At 46.9% G+C, this 22,081-nt stretch overlaps 1 protein-coding gene across 4 annotated transcripts in view; it reads left to right on the plus strand.

Annotated features, from left to right (window-relative positions):
* LOC116954937 (protein unc-45 homolog B-like) overlaps positions 1 to 22,081 on the plus strand; it is a 55,531-nt gene that overhangs the window by 29,550 nt on the left and 3,900 nt on the right. For all 4 annotated transcript variants that reach the window (XM_032975790.2, XM_032975789.2, XM_032975788.2 and 1 more), the window contains exons 7-20: positions 296 to 461; positions 1,609 to 1,779; positions 2,872 to 3,043; positions 4,239 to 4,539; positions 4,898 to 4,992; positions 7,983 to 8,124; positions 9,129 to 9,269; positions 10,261 to 10,388; positions 11,433 to 11,499; positions 13,337 to 13,450; positions 16,328 to 16,443; positions 17,426 to 17,543; positions 20,034 to 20,189; positions 21,089 to 21,371. In XM_032975790.2, coding sequence (XP_032831681.2) covers positions 296 to 461; positions 1,609 to 1,779; positions 2,872 to 3,043; positions 4,239 to 4,539; positions 4,898 to 4,992; positions 7,983 to 8,124; positions 9,129 to 9,269; positions 10,261 to 10,388; positions 11,433 to 11,499; positions 13,337 to 13,450; positions 16,328 to 16,443; positions 17,426 to 17,543; positions 20,034 to 20,189; positions 21,089 to 21,364 — 2,163 coding nt within the window. In that variant the 3' untranslated portion in view covers positions 21,365 to 21,371. The remainder of the gene's footprint in view (positions 1 to 295; positions 462 to 1,608; positions 1,780 to 2,871; positions 3,044 to 4,238; positions 4,540 to 4,897; positions 4,993 to 7,982; positions 8,125 to 9,128; positions 9,270 to 10,260; positions 10,389 to 11,432; positions 11,500 to 13,336; positions 13,451 to 16,327; positions 16,444 to 17,425; positions 17,544 to 20,033; positions 20,190 to 21,088; positions 21,372 to 22,081) is intronic.

Below are 22,081 nucleotides of genomic sequence, written 5' to 3' on the forward strand. Positions count from 1 at the left end.
AAATTGCTCATTTGGGATTACACGTAGCTATCAAGGGCACTCAATATAAAAACTAATTATGATTGAAGATCAGTAGGTACTTTATCTAATGCCACAGTCATTGCCAAAATATAAAATTATGCTCCAGTGAGAAGCGTGCGTGTGTGTGTCCAGGCCAGCGACCTGGAAAATGTTTCTGCACCCTGCACGCCGCACCCAATATACAGCTTCACTGTGACCGCCCGTCACTTACTGCAGTCTGCTAGCGACCTATGAAATTACGAGTGGGAAATTAACTTTGCGTGTCCTCTTTCAGGCGACCGCTGTCCTGCGAGCGATCGGCATGGAGACCCTGTGCAGGGTGATGGCCAGCGACGATGAGGGCATCTCCATCGCCACCTGCAAGGTGGTGCAGGCTGTGTGGGAGTCCATTGTGGAAAGCCTACCCAAGGACCACGACAAGCAGCAGTCGCTTCTGCTGGGTAACGGTCGTTTCACCCGCGTCAATATGGGAACATGTGTGAACATGTGTGAACATGTGTGTAGGGAGCGGTAGCCTAGCGGTTAGCGCGCTGCGTTACGAACCCGGCGTCCCGAGTTCGCTTTCCCGCTCACGGCCAACGCCAGTGACGATAACCTGAACCGGTCCTGGGCCTTCCCTAGGTTAACTCCGCCTCAAATGAGTACCTTGTGCAGTGTGTAAACAACGCCGCTGGGGAGACAAAGGCGGCCGGGCGTGGTGTTGGCCACCAACCCCCTCGTGTGCCGTGTCGGCCTTCATAGGTGCTCGCTAACAGCACTTGTCCCTACAGTCTGTCAAGGCTATATGGGGGATCTTTGTCTTTTGTATTTGTGGGGAGTGCAGCGGTTAGTGAGCCACGCTGCGAACCCAGCAACCCGAGTTCAATCCCCGCTTATGGTCAACACCAGTGGCGATTATTTCAACCGGTCCTGGGCCTCCCCTAGGTCGAGTCAGCCTCAAATAAGTACCTGGTGTGGTGTGTAATCATTGCCATTATTGAGACAAAATTGGTGCTGGTGTGAAGCTGGCTACCCATCCCCTCCTATCACGTGCCGGCCTTCATAGGCGCTCGCTCACAACCCTTGCTCCAACAGTCTATGAGGGATCTTTATTTTTGTAGGTTCACACATGCGTACAGTGGAATAGCGGTCACGTTGTGGTTGGCGTGCTGCGCTAATAACCCGGCGGCCTGAATCCGATTCCCGGGCCATGGCTTAAAATTGGTGACCAAATATCTGAATCGGGGCACGTGGAGGCATTTATCTGCAGCGATTTGATGTGGACAGGTTTCCCTCGCTTCATCCGGGTTCGGTTTGTGCCATTTTGCGTATATATACGGCTCACCTGTTTTTGCCAAAAAAAATTGCTGTGTTACGCGGTTGAAATTCACTCGCTTGCAGCTATGCGCTCGGATATGGAACCGCATCGTGTGTACAGTGTGAACAGTATGCGCTAATCGGCAGGCAGCTGTCTTCCCCGTGCGATTTCGCTTTGTGCACCCTTTTTGTTTGGAACGCATCTACTACTGCGTAGAGCGAGGGGGAAAACCTGTACTTTCTTTGTGTGTCACATCATGCCAAGTGAAGTGGACGAATTGTTGTTTGCAGATAGCAACAAAGACCTGAAGGGAATGGTTGTGCGCTTGGTGGAGATGTTGGTGGACCAAGGCGTGTCTGGATATGGGAGGGACAACGCTATGAATATTCTCATCAAGATCATTCCTCGAAAGTCACTGAAAAACCCGGACAATTCGGTCGCACTCAAGTTCATTGACTACGGTGAGTGCCGTTCGATTTTACAGTTGTTCAAATGTTACTTTTATCTTGTTATTATGACCATAATGATCATTGAGGTATTTATTTATTTACACACCCAGGGATGCGTCACTGAGTCCTTAGGCTTTCTTTCAGGAGGATCCTGCATTGGGATATTTGACCACTTTCATTCATGGGTCATTGTCATGTGCCAGGAAATTAAAGAAATCATTGGAACTCCCAACTCTTCTCGGTGGTTAGGAGATGTTAACTGCCTCACCTGGTATACAGGAGGTCGTGAGATCGATCCCGACTCTGATGCCTGTATATAGCTACGGTGCACAAAGCACTGCGTCCAATACTCCCCCATATATAGCTGTAGTAACCGAGGGCAGTGCCTTAAAATCCATTGTACTGTGCTGCTTTGATCCCTCGTGGATGCTTCGCACCTTCACCAACCTGCATTGACGAGGGCGGTGATAATCTGGTCAAACGGCACATCCAGCAGTAGAAAGGGCTGTTAACTACCTCGCCTGGTATGCAGGAGGTTGTGGGTTCTATCCAGACCCTTGACGCCTGCATTTTTGGAGTTTGCGTGTTCTTCCTGTGTCCACTTGGATTTTTCTCCAGGTCCTCCGTTTTTTCCCTCTATATTTATAATCAACATCACACACTTAAAGAGCAGGGGTCGGCAATCTGCGGCCCGTTAAGAACTGCTTCGTGGCATCATGTATTGAGGACCCACGTGCATTGTGGCTCTTTAAAAAAATGTTTTAACGAACTCGAAAAAAATGTCTCTTGTTATTTTGGTTGCCAACCCCTGATTTAGGTCATGAGCATACACCTTGGAGCATCGAAGTGCAGTACAACAGTGGATTTTGCGCCACTGCTCTCTGCTGAAAATGTGGTCGTCTGTCCGTGCTTCCCCTGTTAAGACAGAGAATTGTCAATTGTCACCCACCTTGTTAAATAACGGACATGAACACACTGTACCGTTTATAAATGCGGTCCACTTCATAATCGCCATCAAATTTCCACACGACAGTGGACACACACACACACACACGCAAAAAAAAGTTTAATCGACGCGGCGTTGCTTCGCCTTTCGCCCTGTAGGGATGAAGCACGTGCTCAAAGTGGCTGGGATTGTGGCGGAGTCGCCGGGCGGTCTCGCCGCGACGGAGAACACGTGCATGACGGCGGCGGTGCTTCTCAACAAGCTGTACGAGGACCTGAGGAGCGACGCGGAGAGGGAGAACTATGAGAAGATTTGCGCCGAGTATGTCACGTAAGTAGCCCCTCCGCGTCTTTTTTTTAGTTCGACCAGCTTGAGAAACTAACCCGGGAGACCCCCCCCGGATGTGTATGCTCCTTTGCAAGAGCGAGCCGGGGCTTGTAATCTGCCGACTAAAGGAGGGGGGGGGGGGCGATGACTGCTACGTGTACCGGACGTCTGTCGAAAAAGAGCTTCATAGCTCATCGTATTCTTCCGAGACGAAGAAATATTCTGAAGTATGAAAACAAAAACATTCTCATTCTGTATACGTAGTCCCAATTGAGTACTTTACACGATGGGCCTCATCTTGTGAATTACTTAAGGGGGATATTTAACGCCTGCTGTAAATTTGTACATAAGCAAGTGCTCATTTGAGCAGGCAATCACTTGCACTTTAATTGAAATTTCTTTTTTCAATAAAATAATCTTTTCCTTTAACTGTTTTGTAGAGATGGAAACTCTTGTTTTTTGATATTTTCCTTAATAGTCTGGGTTGTAATTGTACTGATTTGTAGTTTTATTTTATGTTAGGTCTGTACAGAAACTTTTGACGACTTGTAGAAATAGCCGCCGTGCAATCGTGGTTTTCACGTGAACATTTATGAATGAAGACTTCTCGCATAATAAATTCACAAGTGTTCAGTTGACCTTTCTTAAACTTTCAAAGTGTTTTCAATTTGCTGCACTTGCAAGGTGCAATCTTCAACTGTAATAAGTCAAGTCAGTCTCTCTGCCTGCTGTATCTACTGAGTAAACATTGTACGTGTAAATGTACAGCGGGTCTGTGAATCCACTACTTGATGCAGGCTGTGGGGGTTATTTGACCTCGCCATGTTGGGCGGGGCCGGTTTAAAACTCATAAACACAAATTAATTAGAAGCACAGTGTTGTCCAGTCGAAAATATTTCCCCGCGAGCGTCCAACTAACGTGGCTTGAATGCTCGAGTGACGGATACAATTTTAATTTGCAGTTCATTCGGAAGTGAGAGGCTCAATGAGGGTGTGACATAAAGTGGTGGGCCCGCTGTGGACTGTAGGCTGCGGGCTCCCCCGACTTCACGTCGAGGCAGGCAGCTTAGGCGCGGGAGCATAGTGAAATACAACAATTAATTTTGCTGCACTGCCATCAAACGACCGCCATCGTTGACTTCCGACAAGCGCGTCGCTGACCGTGTGTTTTGTGTTTTTTTTTTTCGCGTCGCCGCAGGAAATATTTCGGTGTGAGCGACGCGGCCGGAAATCTGCACGCCATCCAGACCATATCGGGGCTTCTGCAGGGCCCCTTTGATGTGGGCAACAAGATCCTGGAACTCAAGGGCGTCTTGGAGACGATGGTGGCTCTGGTGGCCTCGGAGCGCGAGCTCGATCAGCTGGTGGCCACGGAGGCGCTGATCTATGCCGCCGCCAAGTCCAACCGCGCCACCTTCATCACCAGCAACGGCGTGTCGCTGCTCAAGGACATTTACAAGAAAACGACCAACGACAAAATCAAGATACGCGCGCTGGTGGTGCGTTCGGTGGCGGTTTTCTTCGCGGTGATTTGTATCTGTCGCTCTGCTGCACCGAGTGTTATCCCCATCGTAACCAAGGGTCGACGTCCGTGACGGACCGCTTGCCAGCTTTTGCGACCTTCAGCGTCTCGCGTGGCCAGTCCAGTCCATGTGCTTGCACGACCCTGCTCACCGTCTCACATTTTCTCACCTTTTTGAAAAGCTTGTTTTAGTCTTGACTTGTACTGAAACGAAGGGTCTTCTGGCCTTTGAATATAGCTGTTTGCGACGGATCTTTCCCCGACCCTCTAACAGCGAACCCGCCAATGAGCAAGTAATAATAATAATACGTGCGATGCACGTGTGTTTTTTACAGGGACTGTGTAAAGTGGGCTCCGCTGGAGGCACTGACTATAGCCTGAGGCAGTTTGCAGAAGGCTCAATGGAGAAACTGGCCAAGCAATGCAGGAAGTAAGTGATTATTAGGGGACCTTTTTTTCCCAGTATCAAAGTATGAAAAGTAATAAGAGGTTTTACCCTTTCTGGCAATTAAACAAGAGGTGTTAAGATGTTCAAACACCAAATAGATACCGTTTGCAAGGAATCAAGTTTACTGCATTAACCACACACAGTACTTGTGGTGAAACATGCAGACAAAACGTGCTCTGATAGTACATGCATTGTCTTGCCAGAAAGGGGTAAAACCTATTCTTATTGATTTTTGTGTTCGTCCACTAATAGGCTACGATGCTCTTCCCGTGCTGTAAATGCGAGCACACCGGACTTGCTATGTGGGAGCCCCGGCACATCCAGTGTCCAAACGTGTTTCTCAAATCGACCTCCGCCTCTGCCCACCCAACTATACATGGGTACAGTGTCAGTTAGTCCACAGGCGGGGCCACATGTGGTGGTGTGAAGTGTGGGTACTGCCAACTTCTATTATTTTTATTTGACCAGATGAGGCTCACTGAGCTATGTAGCTCTTTTTCAGAAGCGACCTCCCCACAAATGATATCATAATGAAGTGGCTTATCACGTGAACATTTATAGCAGCCAAATACTCTAAAATGCGCGATGTTGATTCTACAGTGAGGGAAAAAAGTATTTGATCCCCTGCTGATTTTGTACGTTTGCCCACTGACAAAGAAATGATCAGTCTATAATTTTAATGGTAAGTTTATTTGAACAGTGAGAGACAGAATAACAACAAAAAAATCCAGAAAAACGCATGTCGAAAATGTTATAAATTGATTTGCATTTTAATGAGGGAAATAAGTATTTGACCCCTCTGCAAAACATAACTTAGTATTTGGTGGCAAAACCCTTGTTGGCAATCACAGAGGTCAGACGTTTCTTGTAGTTGGCCACCAGTTTTGCACACATCTCAGGAGGGATTTTGTCCCACTCCTCTTTGCAGATCTTCTCCAAGTCATTAAGGTTTCGAGGCTGACGTTTGGTATCTCGAACCTTCAGCTCCCTCCACAGATTTTCTATGGGATTAAGGTCTGGAGACTGGCTAGGCCACTCCAGGACCTTAATGTGCTTCTTCTTGAGCCACTCCTTTGTTGCCTTGGCCGTGTGTTTTGGGTCATTGTCATGCTGGAATACCCATCCACGACCCATTTTCAATGCCCTGGCTGAGGGAAGGAGGTTCTCACCCAAGATTTGACGGTATATGGCCCCGTCCATCGTCCCTTTGATGCGGTGAAGTTGTCCTGTCCCCTTAGCAGAAAACACCCCCAAAACATAATGTTTCCACCTCCATGTTTGACGGTAGGGATGGTGTTCTTGGGGTCATAGGCAGCATTCCTCCTCCTCCAAACACGGCGAGTTGAGTTGATGCCAAAGAGCTCCATTTTGGTCTCATCTGACCACAACACTTTCACCCAGTTGTCCTCTGAATCATTCAGATGTTCATTGGCAAACTTCAGACGGGCATGTATATGTGCTTTGTTGAGCAGGGGGACCTTGCGGGCGCTGCAGGATTTCAGTCCTTCACAGCGTAGTGTGTTACCAATTGTTTTTTTGGTGACTATGGTCCCAGCTGCATTGAGAGCACTGACAAGATCCTCCCGTGTAGTTCTGGGCTGATTCCTCACCATTCTCATGATCATTGCAACTCCACGAGGTGAGATCTTGCATAGAGCCCCAGGCCGAGGGAGAGTGACAGTTCTTTTGTGTTTCTTCCATTTGCGAATAATCGCACCAACTGTTGTCACCTTTTCACCAAGCTGCTTGGCAATGGTCTTGTAGCCCATTCCAGCCTTGTGTAGGTCTACAATCTTGTCCCTGACATCCTTGGAGAGCTCTTTGGTCTTGGCCATGGTGGAGAGTTTGGAATCTGATTGATTGATTGCTTCTGTGGACAGGTGTCTTTTATAAAGGTAACAAGCTGAGATTAGGAGCACTCCCTTTAAGAGTGTGCTCCTAATCTCAGCTCGTTACCTGTATAAAAGACACATGGGAGCCAGAAATCTTTCTGATTGAGATGGGGTCAAATACTTATTTCCCTCATTAAAATGCAAATCAATTTATAACATTTTTGACATGCGTTTTTCCGGATTTTTTTGTTGTTATTCTGTCTCTCACTGTTCAAATAACCCTACCGTTAAAATTATAGATTGATCATTTTTTGTCAGTGGGCAAACATACAAAATCAGCAGGGGATCAAATACTTTTTTCCCTCACTGTAAATGTGGAGGGAAAAACCGGAGGACCCGGAGAAAAATCCACACCACCAATAGGAAAGAGACGTCCAAACTCCATATATACAGGTGTTGGGGTCGGGATCGAACCCACAAACTCATGTATACCAGGCAAGAGAGTTAACATCTCTTCCAAGATGTCTAGGAACTGTGAAAGAGAAGATCAAATGCCCAGTCGAGGGGCTCTAGAGCTCCCTCTAGTTGAGGCCCTTCCACCAGCAAGCAATCTCAGGCCTCTTGAGCTGTCATTTGTGGCCACGTCGCTTCTGAAAAGAGCTGTATAGTTCAGTGGGGCTTACCTTGTAAAATAAAATAAGTGAGGTGCCGAGTGGATTATTACATCATGGGATTGTGAGTGGCGGTGGCTTGCTGAGGCCTTTGACCAGCAGTGGATTTAACATGGCCAATGATGGTGATGATGATATGGAACAGCGGTTGTTTAAATTTTGATCTAATGCTTTCGTGACTGCAGGGATTCATATTATTGGTTCTTTCGGTAAAGTAACGTCGAAGGAAAACAATAAAATAATAAAAATATAAAACAATAAAATTCTCACTACGTTTCGACTGCAACACAAGCAATCATCATCAGGTGCTGTGGTTTTCACACCTGATGATGGTTTTCACACCTGATGATGATTGCTTGTTGCAGTCGAAACGTCGTGAGAATTTTATTGTTTTATATTTTTATTATTTTATTGTTTCCCTTCTACGTGACTTTAGCGGTTGTTTACTTCATTAATCGTGTCATTTCAGGTGGCTAACCAATGACACCATCGACATCCGAACACGGAAGTGGGCCATAGAAGGCATGGCCTATCTCACTCTCGATGCTGACGTGAAGGATGAATTTGTCGAAGACGAAGATGCTTTGCGATGCATGCTGGAATTAGCCAAGGTACCGTTCTTGTTGCGAGCGACAAATCTCACGAGTGCCGCCACCTTTCATTCCCGAAGACACCCCGAGCAATCAGTTGCGCGACTTGGTTTACGTGTAACCTGATCGCTTGCATGTAGACATTTTATGCAACTGATTGCGAGCGGTCGCGCAACCGATTTCTCACCATAGAGACAGACTCCACTTCCAAGAGATGACCTGCTCAGCGATTTGGCTGCACATGAGAAATTGAAAATATTGCGCAAACCTGAATCGTTGTTTAATAATGTATTATTTTTTTGGCACGAGTGGGCTAGGGTGGATTATTTGCAAACTGATCATGGTGACAATTACAAAATTAAGTTACACAAATATTGTACAAATAAATACATTTAAATCTAACATTTACAGTATTCGCTCAAATTTTTATTTAAAGCTTTCGTGACTGCAGTAATTCATATTCTTAGCTCTTTCGGTAAAGTCACGTTGAAGGGAAACAATAAAATAATAAAATATATATAAAACAATAAAAATTCTCACGAACGTTTCGGCCATAACACAAACGGTCGTCATCAGGTCATCAGACGGAGAATGAATATGTACCAATATATACCAATTTGTACGTGTAGAGTGGAGGAGGGTGTACGACACACATTGGCATTTTTAGTCAACGCAGCCTGACCAAAAAAAAATCAATTGCGAATCGTAAGCCGATTTGCTTTGATCGAGGCCGGCCACATCGTATGTTCTATGTATTTATGTTGAACTTTTTTCGCACCGTATGTAGCTGACCGCGATAATTGGAGGTATAAGGGGTACGCACAACAAACTCAACACAAAAAAGCAGTTCTAGAGAAATTCGTTCACGACAAATTTTTGCACGTCGTTAAAGACACGTTTGGATCGCACCTCCGAGTACCACGGTCGTCTACGTGCGGTGCGAGATGACCTTCAACGTTCGGGCAACCCCGCAGCGTGTGTCTTTTTAACGGCGACGTGCGAAATGCCTCCGGTCGGCGACGCAGTCCAGCGATAAGACCATCCTGTACGCGGTGGCCTCCACGCTGGTCAACTGCACCAACAGCTACGACAAGAAGGAGCCTCCCGTGGAGATGGTGGAGCTGGCCAAGTACGCCAAGCAGCACGTGGCCGAGCTGCACCCAAAGGTACGTGCGGCGAACGCGTCTCTCAGACTTGCGCCCCCGCGCAGATGAGCCGCCCGCTCGCCCGCCCGCCCGCCCGCCCGCCCGCCCGCCCGCCCGCCCAGCGTTTTGACACATTAACAGAAAACACGAGGTTTCTAACTCGGTGAAGTGTGCGGGTGGGCGGAGGGGGTGATATTCGCCAACCCCGCGATCGTAATATAATTCACCTCCGATTAGCACGGTTGGCTGCGTACGATGGCAAAGAAGTTCCACTTCATCGTCGCATCACGGTCCATGGGCAAACAGCCCACGTAGGTGTCCCCTGCACATTTCCCCAATTCGTTTCCACTTTCCTCTCTTGTCTCGTGTGCCAATATGCTCAAGTGGTGCACGTGTTTCTGACACCACTCTCTTATTTCGTCATCCCTCTCTTTCAGGTTCTTTCCATGTTTCTGAACAACATCAACACACTTTTAAATTTTGATTTAAAGCTTTCGTGACTGCAGGGATTCATATTCTTGGTTCTTTCGGTAAAGTCATCACGTAGAAGGGAAGCAATAAAATAATAAAAATATAAAACAATAACATTCTCACTACGTTTCGACTGCAACACAAGCAATCATCATCAGGTGTGAAAACCACAGCAAGGAAATTAGAAAAAAAACACTTATAATTTTGTTGTCCATCCTAGATATGTGTCCAAAATACATCCTTACAAAAAAACGAGGTTTGCAACTACCTACGTGACTTTACCGAAAGAACCAAAGAGTTTACAGTACGTGCATATTATGTCTCTAACTCCGTGCATCTGTTAATACTTCTGTGCACACAGAAATAATGATGCTTTGTTAGCCCTGAGTGGTCTTTATGATTATCAAAGTTCTTTCCTGGGACTGCTTTGCTTGAGAAAATTGGTAAATTCCTCATTAAGGGTGTTGCTGTAAATGTTCTGTGAAGGGCACTGTGAATCACGTTACTTCCATGCACCCTAAGGCAAGCAAATGTTTTCCAGGACAAGAAGAAGTTTGTTAATATTCGTGTAAAGAAGCTGCTCAAGGCTGGCCTGGTGTCTGCGCTGGTTTGCATGGTGAAGTCGGACAGTGCCGTGCTCACTGACGCCAGTAAGGAGCTCATGTCCAGGTGAGATCCTCATCCATTGGCAACATCACGTCATTGTCAAATCCACTGCTGGATGAAGGCCCTCCCCAAGCTGCCGTTAACCACCTGTCACGATCGTGCGATGTAATAACCCACCTTGCGCTTGCACACGATATTTCTCCGGTGGTCGTCCTGCATTCAGTTAAAATGCATTTTGCACGTATCCGAGAATCCACCTAGCGCATGATTTAACTCATCGCTCGACCCTCCCCGATGGATTAGATAGATAGATTTGATTTAGTTCATTAGGAAGGGCCCAACAAGCTGTTAGTTTCCATTTCATGGGGGTTATACGACGGACGTACTCTCGAATGCGTTCCATTCATTGGCTGCCTACAACGGCCGGTACAATCAAGCCATAATCAAGCCGGCACTTACACACTGCGAGTGTGAAACTATAATTGGTTTCATTGGTAACAGTGATGATTTGAAGCTTTCGTGACTGCAGGAATCCATACTCTTTCGGTAAAGTCACGTTATTTTATTTTATTTCTAACTACGTGACTTTACCGAAAGAACCAAAGAGTATGGTAAGAGTGAGTGAAGGAAGATGGAAACGTCGTAGCTGATCGTCAGTAGTGTGTGGATTGCTCCTCCCAACGTACCCGAGTGGTGAAGTAGAAATGAATCGGCGCGTTTGTTCACGTGACAACTTTCGTATATTCGTTCGTGTCGGGTGGAGGCGGGTGTACGACACAAACTTGCATCACGCTCGCATGATCGGACCTAAATATGAATTTTTATGTTGCCAGATAAAAGGGGAAAACCTATTCTCATTAATTTTTATGATGATTTAATATTTTGTTGGGTTGTAACGTTTTTCAGGATACCCCTTCCTTTATGTGACTTCACATTTTATACGTATCATATTTTGAGATTTATTTAATGTTTTTTTTTTTTTGCAGGGCTGAAAAGGGTATCATGTTAATACTTTTTTATACATTGTTAATTATTGACGATGTTTTTTTTTTGTCTCTACAATAGTCTGGACATTATTAATTGCGTTATTATGTGAAATGCTTTCAGGGTGTTTTTGGCATTGGTGGAAGAAACTGAAAACAGGGGAACGATCGTGGCAGAAGGCGGTGGGAAGGTAAGAAGGGTCGGTTTCAACAAAATCGTAACAAGGAAATCTTTGTCTTTCATAGAGTGTCCGTTTCGCCTGGGCATCTCGGCGAGCTTTACACGCGATAGGCGACTTGCATCTCATCTCATCAACGCATTGGCAAGGGGGTAACCCCCAGTGGCAGCCGGCCCCCTGTGCTGCAAAGCGTGACCCAGTGTGTGGCCTGCGAGTGGACATCAGTCTGCCATTAGAGGCGATGTAAGTCGCGGGTCCCATCAAGTGAAGTCGTGGGTGATATTAAATTAAGTCGTGACCCATACGTTTCACGCCACCGCCGCTTCACGTGTTATGAAGAAGGCCCGTTGCCCGAAACGTCACCTATTATATATTTATTTTTAAAATGCATCGTTATTGACAAATGTGTCGATTTCTTTTAGTTAATTGTGCTTGCGCAGCACTGCCAATGCAGCAGCAACACCAAATGATTTGTTTTAAATGGAGCGGGAAGCCTCTCAAGCACAGACTCACTCACCTGCTTCAGGTAGCAAGCCGCCCTGTTCTTGTACAGGACTGCCAGGTCTTGCTTGTCCTCCGTGCTCACGATGGCTCTCGTGTAGTAGACCAGAGCGTTCGCGTAGTCGCCTGCGTTGAAGCGCTCGTTCCCTTCACCTTTTTAAAGTCCAGTGGCGTTCTCCATCTGAAACGATCAAAGGTGAAAGTATGTCAAGCTTCTTTCGCACCGTACGCAGCCAACCGTGCTAATCGGAGGTGCGGGGAAATGAAGACAAACTAAACATGAGAGCAAGGAGTTCTAAAGAAATTCGTTTTCAATCTAGATGATTTAAAAGTGTATTAGCTCCAGTGGCTTCCTAATATGGGAAGGAAGAGCGCTCCAGACGGCCGTAGAAGCGCATCTGAAAGCACCGTGCTACTTACGAACTTTCAGAGCTAGGATCAAACCTGTCCGTATGTTCAGTTGCTTGTTTGGACCGAGTGTCGTAAATTTAACCAATAGACGGCGGTGGCGGCATCTACATCTGCAGAACGTGAAGAGCCAGTGGCATCTACATCTGCAGGAGATCATACAACTTTTAAAGCCCCTCTCCGTGTTGAGTGCACACGCCGTACAATTTGTTTGCAATCGACAGGAGTAAAGTTGGACTTAGGAACAAATCGACTTACGAACAGACCTCTGGGAACCTAACTCGTTCCTAAGTAAGAGGAGTCCCTTGTACATATGCAGAGTAGACTCTCGATTGTCCGCGCTAATGACGGCGAGGACGTCTGCGGGGTAATCGAAAAAGTATCAATTTTCCGCGGATCTCTTTACCAAAAACCACTAATATAGGCATAAATGATGTTTACGTTAAGAAAATTGTATTTGTTAATGATCAAAACTAAAATTTGTAGTAAAAAAAAAATCGACCAATCGGTGCACGTGCTCCGATAACACTTCCCTGCTCCCACGCAGAAGACTCGGCCCACTCAGTGGATGATAGCAGAGCGACGCTAAGGAAGATCAATAAAAAGCCTACCCAGTGTTGCAAAGATATGCAACTACTGCACTGTAGGGGCGATCACGTGGATTTTGGATTAACCGGAGCAACATATTTGTTCGGTTTAAGCACGTGACTTGTAATAAACATTTCCAAGAATGAAAAGGAATAACTTTTTTTTTTAAGATTTATTAATTTGGGCTTAAGGGAAAATCCACGAGTTACTCATTTATGTCAAAATCTCAGGTGCGCGGTGAATTCGCAAATCGGATAAACCGCGCGCGGATATTCTTCATGTGCAATGTTCTGAAACTACAACGCTTCATTTACCTCGGACCTGTCACGTTCACCCCCCCCCCCCACCGCAGGCTTTAATTCCTCTCGCCCTGGAAGGAACGGAGGTGGGAAAGAGTAAAGCCGCTCAAGCCTTGGCCAAAATCACCATCACGGCCAACCCAGTGATTGCCTTTCCTGGCGAGAGGGTAAGTACCTAGGGGGAATGCCGACCGTTTTTTTTTAACTTTTTTCAGAGTAAATAAATTTTTACTGTATCAGAATCGGATTTTTATGAATGTCCAGTCATTTTTGACAGATGTCATACCTATCAACCCCTAATCAGTGTCTACCTTATTCCAGATAAATTCAGACCTTATTGATCACCCCATGCCCTTAGAAATTTCAACACTCGCCCTACAAAGTCCCATCACAAGGGAGAAACACAAAAAACAGACAAAGAAAAACGGGCCCGTATTGATGAAACGGCTGTTCTCAGTATGGACCTGAACTAAATTTCCCTATACAACTTCTTTGGTTCTTTCGGTAAAGTCACGTAGAATGAGAATAAAATAATAAATTGATAAAATAAAATAACACAATAATATTCTCACGACGTTTCGGCCACAACACAAGCGGCCTTGTGTTGTGGCCTTGTGTTGTGGCCGAAACGTCGTGAGAATATTATTGTGTTATTTTATTTTATCAATTTATTATTTTATTCTCATTCTACGTGACTTTACCGAAAGAACCAAAGAAGATGAATCATTGCAGTCACGAAAGCTTTAAATCGAAATTTTTCCTATACAAGAATACGGGTAAACCGTATAGGTTTGACAGGTATACAGATTTCCAGTTGTTTTTGACACATGTCCAGTCATGATTAGCACCATAGCGTACAGCGCGATATCGCAATACAAGCAGGACCCATCCCGTCATATATATGTGTGTGTGTGTGGTAGTAATTAATGACGTTACGTCACGCTCACCCTCCGGTGCAGTGACGTCAGAGAGTGACGTCATGCACGGCAGGCGGGACGGTGACATCATGTCCCCCTGGGGTATTTAGGCTGGGACCCGTGATGTGAACGAGGTCGTCGCGAGGAGCCAGGAACGTGTGGAGTTGGAAGTTGGGACCCAGGGTAGGGGGAAATTAGCACCAGGCTAGGGTAGCCTGCGGGTGTGCTAGGGAATCCCCAGTACCCTACCCCTGTAGGAGCGATAGGACCCAGGGTAGGGGGAAATTGGCACCAGGCTAGGGTAGCCTGTGGGTGTGCTAGGGAATCCCCAGTACCCTACCCCTGTAGGAGCGATAGGACCCAGGGTAGGGGGAAATTAGCACCAGGCTAGGGTAGCCTGTGGGGGTGCTAGGGACCTCCCCAGTACCCTTCCCCTGGGGGAGCGATGGGACCCAGGGTAGGGGGAAATTAGCACCAGGCTCGGGTAGCCTGTGGGGGTGCTAGGGACCTCCCCAGTACCCTTCCCCTGGGGGAGCGATGGGACCCCAGGGTAGGGGGAAATTAGCACCAGGCTAGGGTAGCCTGCGGGTGTGCTAGGGACCTCCCCAGTACCCTTCCCCTGGGGGAGCGATGGGACCCAGGGTAGGGGGAAATTAGCACCAGGCTAGGGTAGCCTGTGCGGGTGTGCTAGGGACCTCCCCAGTACCCTTCCCCTGGGGTGTGGAGTGTGAGAGGAGATGGGAACGCGTGCCTGCAGTGGGAACAGCCCAGCCGCCGCCGAGGGAAGGCTCGAGCCCCACCTCGTCGCCGGGCGGTGGTGGTGTTGCCCCCGGCCGGGGCAGACGAGGGGAGCCGTGGCGGGGTGTAGAATAATGGGAGACAGTTCCACGTGCAGGCCAGAGTTGTGACGCGCATCGTAACGGGTGCGGGCGTCGGGTGTGGAGTGTGTAGGCCAGTGAGTGTGTAGTACACGGGGGTGTAAGCAGCGTGTGAGAAGATGTTACATAAACAACTGGCGCAAGCACTTACATGAAGCTCCGTCTCCGTGTGGATCTACAAGTCTTCAGTGGTGTCAAGATTAACCACACAACATATGTATACAGGATGATTGTTTTTTTTTTGTAAACTGCAGTTGTCGATGAAACTGCATAGCTGGAGTGACCAGAAGCCTCTTATCTTCGCCCTCCACCGCCCGATCACTTTTTACGTCGTGTGCAACTCCACGCCTTGTCCCCCACACGGTGGACACGATCCATCACAGTTTCTTTTCAATTTTGGTCAAAGATCGGAGGCCGTACGTGGCTCATCTTCAGTACTGTAGGTTTGTAACAGTCCAAATGATCCCTTGCTGGACTCTGCACGAAGAAACGTACTCAAGCACATCTGTGCGTTGAACTTCTTTCGCATCGTACGTAGCCAACCGGTGCTAATCGGAGGTGCGGGCGTGGGGGTTTGGAGGACAACAATCTAAACACAAAAAGCAATTCTCAACAAATGAGTTCTCGATCTCGATTTAAAAGTGGCATAGCTCCAGTGGCTTCCTAATATCGGAAGGAAGGAACGTTCCAGACGGCCGCAGAAGCGCATCTGAAAGTGCCACGCGATGCGGTGACCACCGGCTTTCTCCGATGGCGAGGAGCCAAAACCCGCCGCTGCTGCTGACCGGAGTGTGCCGGCACTGACTGATGGACAAATTAATTTGCTTACATGGTCCCTCGGCTAAAGATATTAATTGGTTTACACAAACACCCATCGTTAATTGAAATTATCGTTAGAGTCTTAATTTGTTCCAAGACGATCGGAAGTTGACCTTTTTCACCATAAAAAACATAGTGTTTATTTAAATACGTAATTTTAATAAATAAACGTTATAAGAACATATTAAAGCATGAATATAAACATCGATAAATGTCTACATACGGTATAAAAAGATGCATAAATGGAGAATAAAATAAAGATGTAATTATTTCCTGCTTAATTAACATATCGTTAATCGAAACGTATCGTACATAGAAACAATGGGATCCTTTGGGAGGCGGATCGTTCATAGAAATATCGTTAATCGATGGCATCGTAAACCGCGGTTGACCACTGTATGAGGATTGTCGTGAACTCCTGTAACCACAGATCTATGAGGTGGTGCGTCCCCTCGTGAGCCTCCTGAACGTGGAGAATTCGGGGCTGCAGAATTTCGAGTCGCTCATGGCCCTGACTAATCTGGCAGGAATCAACGACAAGTTGAGGTGAGCGATCGTATTGCTGGAAGCACCGTTTGCTGGTTGTGGTATTGTATATACAGGGTGCTTAACACTTTTGTTAACACTTCTGATAATTTGCAACAATACCACGAGAAATGTGCGGATAATACACTTTATTATCCACACTGTATTACCCGTTCTTTTTCCATTCTTTTTCCACTGTATTATCCGTTATTTCTCCAGCGCTGTCCTCCAGACAGTCTCGTCCCTTTCACCTGATGAAGGCCGCTTGTGTTGTGGCCGAAACGTCGTGAGAATATTATTGTGTTATTTTATTTTATCAATTTATTATTTTATTCTCATTCTACGTGGTGACTTTACCGAAAGAACCAAAGAAAATGATAGTCCTATATAAGTGTTAACATTTTTTTAAGCACCCTGTATATATTTGTACTTTATTTTAAGGCCCACTGAGCTATAAAGCGACCTGACCACGAATGCTCACCGAAGTGGCTTAAACGCATGTTTTATGAATGTGGAGGGGAAAAACCGAAGGACCCGGACAAAAATATACGCGGGCGATTTCCCAAGACGAAGGGTTTACGCGGCTGTGTACGAGGGACCCCGAGTGGATTCCTCATCGTGTGACATCACGCCGATGGCGCAATCGCAAAGGAATTGGCGGGGGTGGGGTGGGGGTGGCGGGAAAGACACATTAACAACAAAAAAAACTTAAATTTTGATTTAAAGCTTTCGTGACTGCAGTAATTCATATTCTTAGTTTTTTTCGGTAAAGTCACGTTGAAGAGAAACAACAAAATAACAAAATATATATAAAACAATAAAAAATTCTCACGACGTTTCGACCATAACTCAAACGGTCATCATCAGGTGTGTTGGTTTGCATAAATGTATTTTTAAACGGCACATTTATTTATTTATAAAAAAAAAACTTAGTCATAAAAGTTTAACACTTGCACGTAAAATAAAAACTGCAGAAGCACTGAATATGTTTCCTGCTCTTCAGGAAGCAGATGCTCAAAGAGAAGGCTTTCCCAATGATCGAAAGCCACATGTTCGAAGATCACGAGCAAATCCGCGCCGCCGCCACCGAGTGCATGTGCAACATGGTCCTCAACAAGGAGGTTGGTGATGGCCTCACACCTCGCACCCTGCTGCCACCCTTGCTTCTGATTGGTCCTGAACTCGTGCGTGTGTGTGTGTGTGGGGCGGAGCGGTTGTATCGCGGTTAGCGCCGCTGCGCTACGAACCCGTAGCGACCCCGAGTTCGATTCCCGCTCACGGCCAACACCAGTGACGATTGTCTGAATGGGTCATTGGGCCTCCCCTAGGTCGAGTCGGCCTCAAATGAGTACCTGGTGCGGTGTGTAAACATCGCCACTCGGGAGACAAAGGCGGCTGGGCATGTTGTTGGCCACCCACCCCCTTGTGTGCCGTGCCGGCCTTCATAGGTGCTCACTAACAGCACTTGCCCCAACAGTCTGTTAAAGGCTACATGGGGGGGGTCTTTGTGTACATATGTACTTTTAACTTCTTTCCCCACCGCGTACGTAGCCAGCCGTGCTAATCGGAGGTGGGGGGGGGGGAAGGACAACAAACTAAGCGTGAAAAGGAGTTCTCAAGAAATTAGTTTGTCAATCTAGATTATTTGAAAGTGCACCATTGCTCCAGTGGCTTCCTAATGTCGGAAGGAAAGAGCGTTACAGACGGCCGCAGAAGCGCATCTGAAAGCGCGCGATGCGGTGACCACGGTCTTTGTTCGATGGCTGGCAGCCAAAAGCCGCTGCTGCGATGATGACCGGGGGTTCGCGTGATGGTTTATGCTGCTTGACGAGATCAGCAGGGTACAGTAAAACCCTGGATTGCGGGCATAATTCGTTCCAGAAACGTGTTTGTAATCACAAAGCACTCGTATATCAAAGCAAATTTCCCCATAAGAAATAATGGGAACTCGGATGATTCGTTCCACAACCCAAAAAATATTCATGTGAAAATGATTAATACAAAATACCTTTTTATATTTTTATTATTTTTATTTAATATAAAGTAATCAAACTTATGAATTCAATGTAATCGTGGCTGGTGTGAGGGAGACGAGAGAGAGGAGAGGAGGAGGGGCCATTATTGCAGTACAGTTACTAAAGAACACTCGCTACACTTGGACACAAAATAAAAAAAAATGCTTTACGCACACACACACGTGGTCACAACACTATAGTAAACATTATACACTCGCACGGATGTTGACTATACGAGTGAGGCACGCCGACTGAGACCGAGCATGGGAGATGATTACTCACAATCCCACAGCGAGAGAGAGAGAAGAACCATCGGCTCAGTTGTGATCATGTGACGCTCGGTAGACAAAGTGTATACGTACTGCTCGTATTGCAAGACCCTCGCTCGTTTATCAAATTCATATTTATTTTAAATTTTTGCTCGTCTTGCAAAACACTCGCAGACCAAGTTACTCGCAATCCAAGGTTTTACTGTATTGTGGTTTCGATTTAAAGCTTTCGTGACTGCAAGGATTCATCTTCTTTGGTTCTTTCGGTAAAGTCACGTAGAATGAGAATAAAATAATAAATTGCGTTATTTTATTTTATCAATTTATTATTTTATTCTCATTCTACGTGACTTTACCGAAAGAACCAAAGAAGATGTATTGTGGTTCATTTGTGGCAATAACTTTGCGTGTGTAATGAGTGTGCGACCTTATAATGTATTCGTTTGGCAACCGGACGCCAATGCAGCTCAGCGAGCACTGGACGGACATGGTTGGATCTTGCAGTACCCGTCAAGAGTGTGTTTCATAGGTGTGTAGTGAGGTGGTCTTAGCCCTGAGGTTAGCACCGCTGAGATCCTGGGTTGGAATCCAAGCAGCCGCCTGTGATTAAACCACATTTCTCAAGTGTAGCGACTTCATGCTCTCAGCCTGGCCACACACAAACACCATAATATTATATCTGGTTTTTGCACTTAACTGGGGTAGATTCCACCTCTGATAATTAAATCTGTATGGTTATGAAGTGACATAGGCCTCCCCTAAACACAGCACCAGTGAAGGTACAATCGATATAAAAGTTACAGAAGCCTTTTTTTTACTGAACTTCTTTTCGCACCGTACGTAGCCAACCGTGCTAATTGGAGTGAGCAAGGTTATAAGATCTTGGGAAAGGAGACGATGGGTGGGGGGGAATCCAAAGTGGACAAAGTGCGAGGGAAGAAGCAGAATGAGAAGTAAGTGAGGTGACCTGCAGCATGGTGAGAAGAGTGGGCGAGAGAGCGAGTGGACGAGTAAGTCACTGGGCTGTTGTGACCTGCAGTGCGATGGGTAGAACGTGGCCTCAAAGTGCACCTGGCCTGGCACTTAGTGGCGAGTGGCGGGGTGTTGTTGTTGTGTTGCTGTGACCTGCGGTGTGGTGTGTTGAACACAAATATCGATGAGACGAATCGGTCGGGTTTTGTAGACCGGTAGACCCTTGCGCTCAGGATTCGGTGATCACACCGAGAGTGTGAGAATCTCGGTGTGATCACGGATTCTAACGCGGTTCATCGGCGAATCGTTGAGCGCGCCCGTTTCGTTCCACCCTTTCCCACGAGTGGCTTCGCAGGTGCAAGAGATGTTTGAGGCAGACGGTAACGATCGCATGAAGCTGTTGGTCCTGTACAGCGGCATGGACGACGAGAAGGTGCAGATGGCGGCCTCTGGGGCGCTGGCCATGCTAACGACCGAAAACACTAAGCTGTGTGCTAAAGCGACCCAAGTGGTACGTGCCAAGCTTGGCGTGACTGACTCCACTTCCCCGCCCGGTCGCATCAGCCTTCTCACCTGGTGCACGGCTGTGGCACGGCACTGTGTAGGCGGCTGCGAGGGTCCGTGGATTATCACACAAACGTTGGGAATTCCCTTTCCGTGGGCGTTGAGGAGGAGCCGCCGTCACCCTGGCTCGCCAGGTGAAGGCGGTACAGCAGAATGTGGACTCTGGTTGTTCTGTAAATATGGGATAGAGTGTTTCCCCCGAGCATCGCTCTGCAATGAAGCCAACGGTGGTCTTCCTTTTGAGACATTCGAACCTGCCATAGGAACTTGGAATTTCCACCACCGGCTCAGGGCTGGAAACAGATGAGCAGCAATGCCTCAATGCTCGTTTGAGTAGTTCATAACTTGAACTTGTTTTTACCAATGTCAAAACATTATTGATATGATTTTAAACAAAAAGGTGAACAAGTAACATACATTTTTAGGTTAATTTTCCTCGAATAAACTTTTTATTTTACGAGGTAAGGCGCACTGAGCTATATCGCTCATTTTCAGGCGCGACCTGGCCACAAATAATAGCGCAACGAAGTGGAAATTTATAGCGGCCAAATAATCTAAACGTGTGATGTTGATTCTAAATGTGGAGGGAAAAAGCCGGAGAAACCCGGAGAAAAATCCACGCGTCCAAATATACGGCAGGTATCAGGTTAGGGGTGGAACCCACGGCCTCCTGCAAACCAGGCGAGGTAGTTAACATCTCCTAGCCACCGTGGCGCCCCTTAGTTAAAACCCAAACCAAAATTTGAACCCCCCACCTTCCCGACCGCCAGCAGCTCGCACTCTACTGTCGAGACACCCGGCGGGTTGTCGGACGACTTGCAAGCGTTCTGCTCTTTCCTGTTGCAGACGTCACAGTGGCTGGAGATCCTGCAGCACCTGGTGATGCACGAGAAGAAGGACCTGCAGGTGCGGGGACTTGCCGTCACCCTCAACCTGATGAGCGCCGAAAAGGGCATCGCCGAGAAACTGATGGAGAGCGAGATGATGGAGATCCTGTCATTGATCGCAAAGCAGGAGGGCAGCGATTCGGAGAGCCAGAACGTTATATTGGCTCGCGAGTGTCTGTCCAAGGCCCTCAACTACGGACTGATTAAACCCTTCTCCGATGCTGTGCAGCCTTAAACAGCAGGTGAGCAAGAGGATTGCACACCGTCCTCAAGTTAGGTTTCATTCACCGGATTGCTTAAGTCCACGAGTGTGCTGCGCTGCACGGACAAACGTTTAGACCAACATTTTTGTAGTCTTTCCCCCCCCCCCCATCCAATTATACAGGGTGCTTCAAAATGTATTTTAACACTTCTGAGACTTTGCAACAAACACCACGTGACATGTGCTGCTGCCTCCTCCGGGGCTCTGGCGACTGCCTGGAGAAGATTCCAGGCGTAGCGTTGACAACGGATGGCGAGCAAGTGGAGACTCTTTGACTTTCTTTTTGAAGCTATTAACATTACATTTGTTATCATGTTATACAGTGTATTAACTGTTCTTTTTCCATTCAAAACGATAGTCCCATGTAAGCGTTAAAATGTTTTTTTGAAGCATCCTGTATGCACCGATAGTGATACTGGTGTCGTGTGGCCAGATGAAGTATCCGTTTGGAACTCCAGCAGAGCAGTGCAAACCCGCCCTCCGTGTTGGAGAACGGTACATGGAAGCAGATATAACAGAGCTACATCTGAGATCCCGTCAAGGAACCCCTCTGGTCCACACAGTCGACAGCAGCACCTCTTTATTCACCCTTTCACAGAGGAATGTTTGAAGTACAGGTAGTCCCCGACTTATGATGGAGATGCGTCACGGCGACCCCATCCTAAGTCGAAAATATCGTCAGTCGAAGAT

This window comes from Petromyzon marinus, chromosome 57, assembly GCF_048934315.1.
Source record: "Petromyzon marinus isolate PM22_M1 ecotype Great Lakes invasive population chromosome 57, UKy_Petmar_22M1.pri1.0, whole genome shotgun sequence".
Taxonomy (NCBI): domain Eukaryota; kingdom Metazoa; phylum Chordata; class Hyperoartia; order Petromyzontiformes; family Petromyzontidae; genus Petromyzon; species Petromyzon marinus.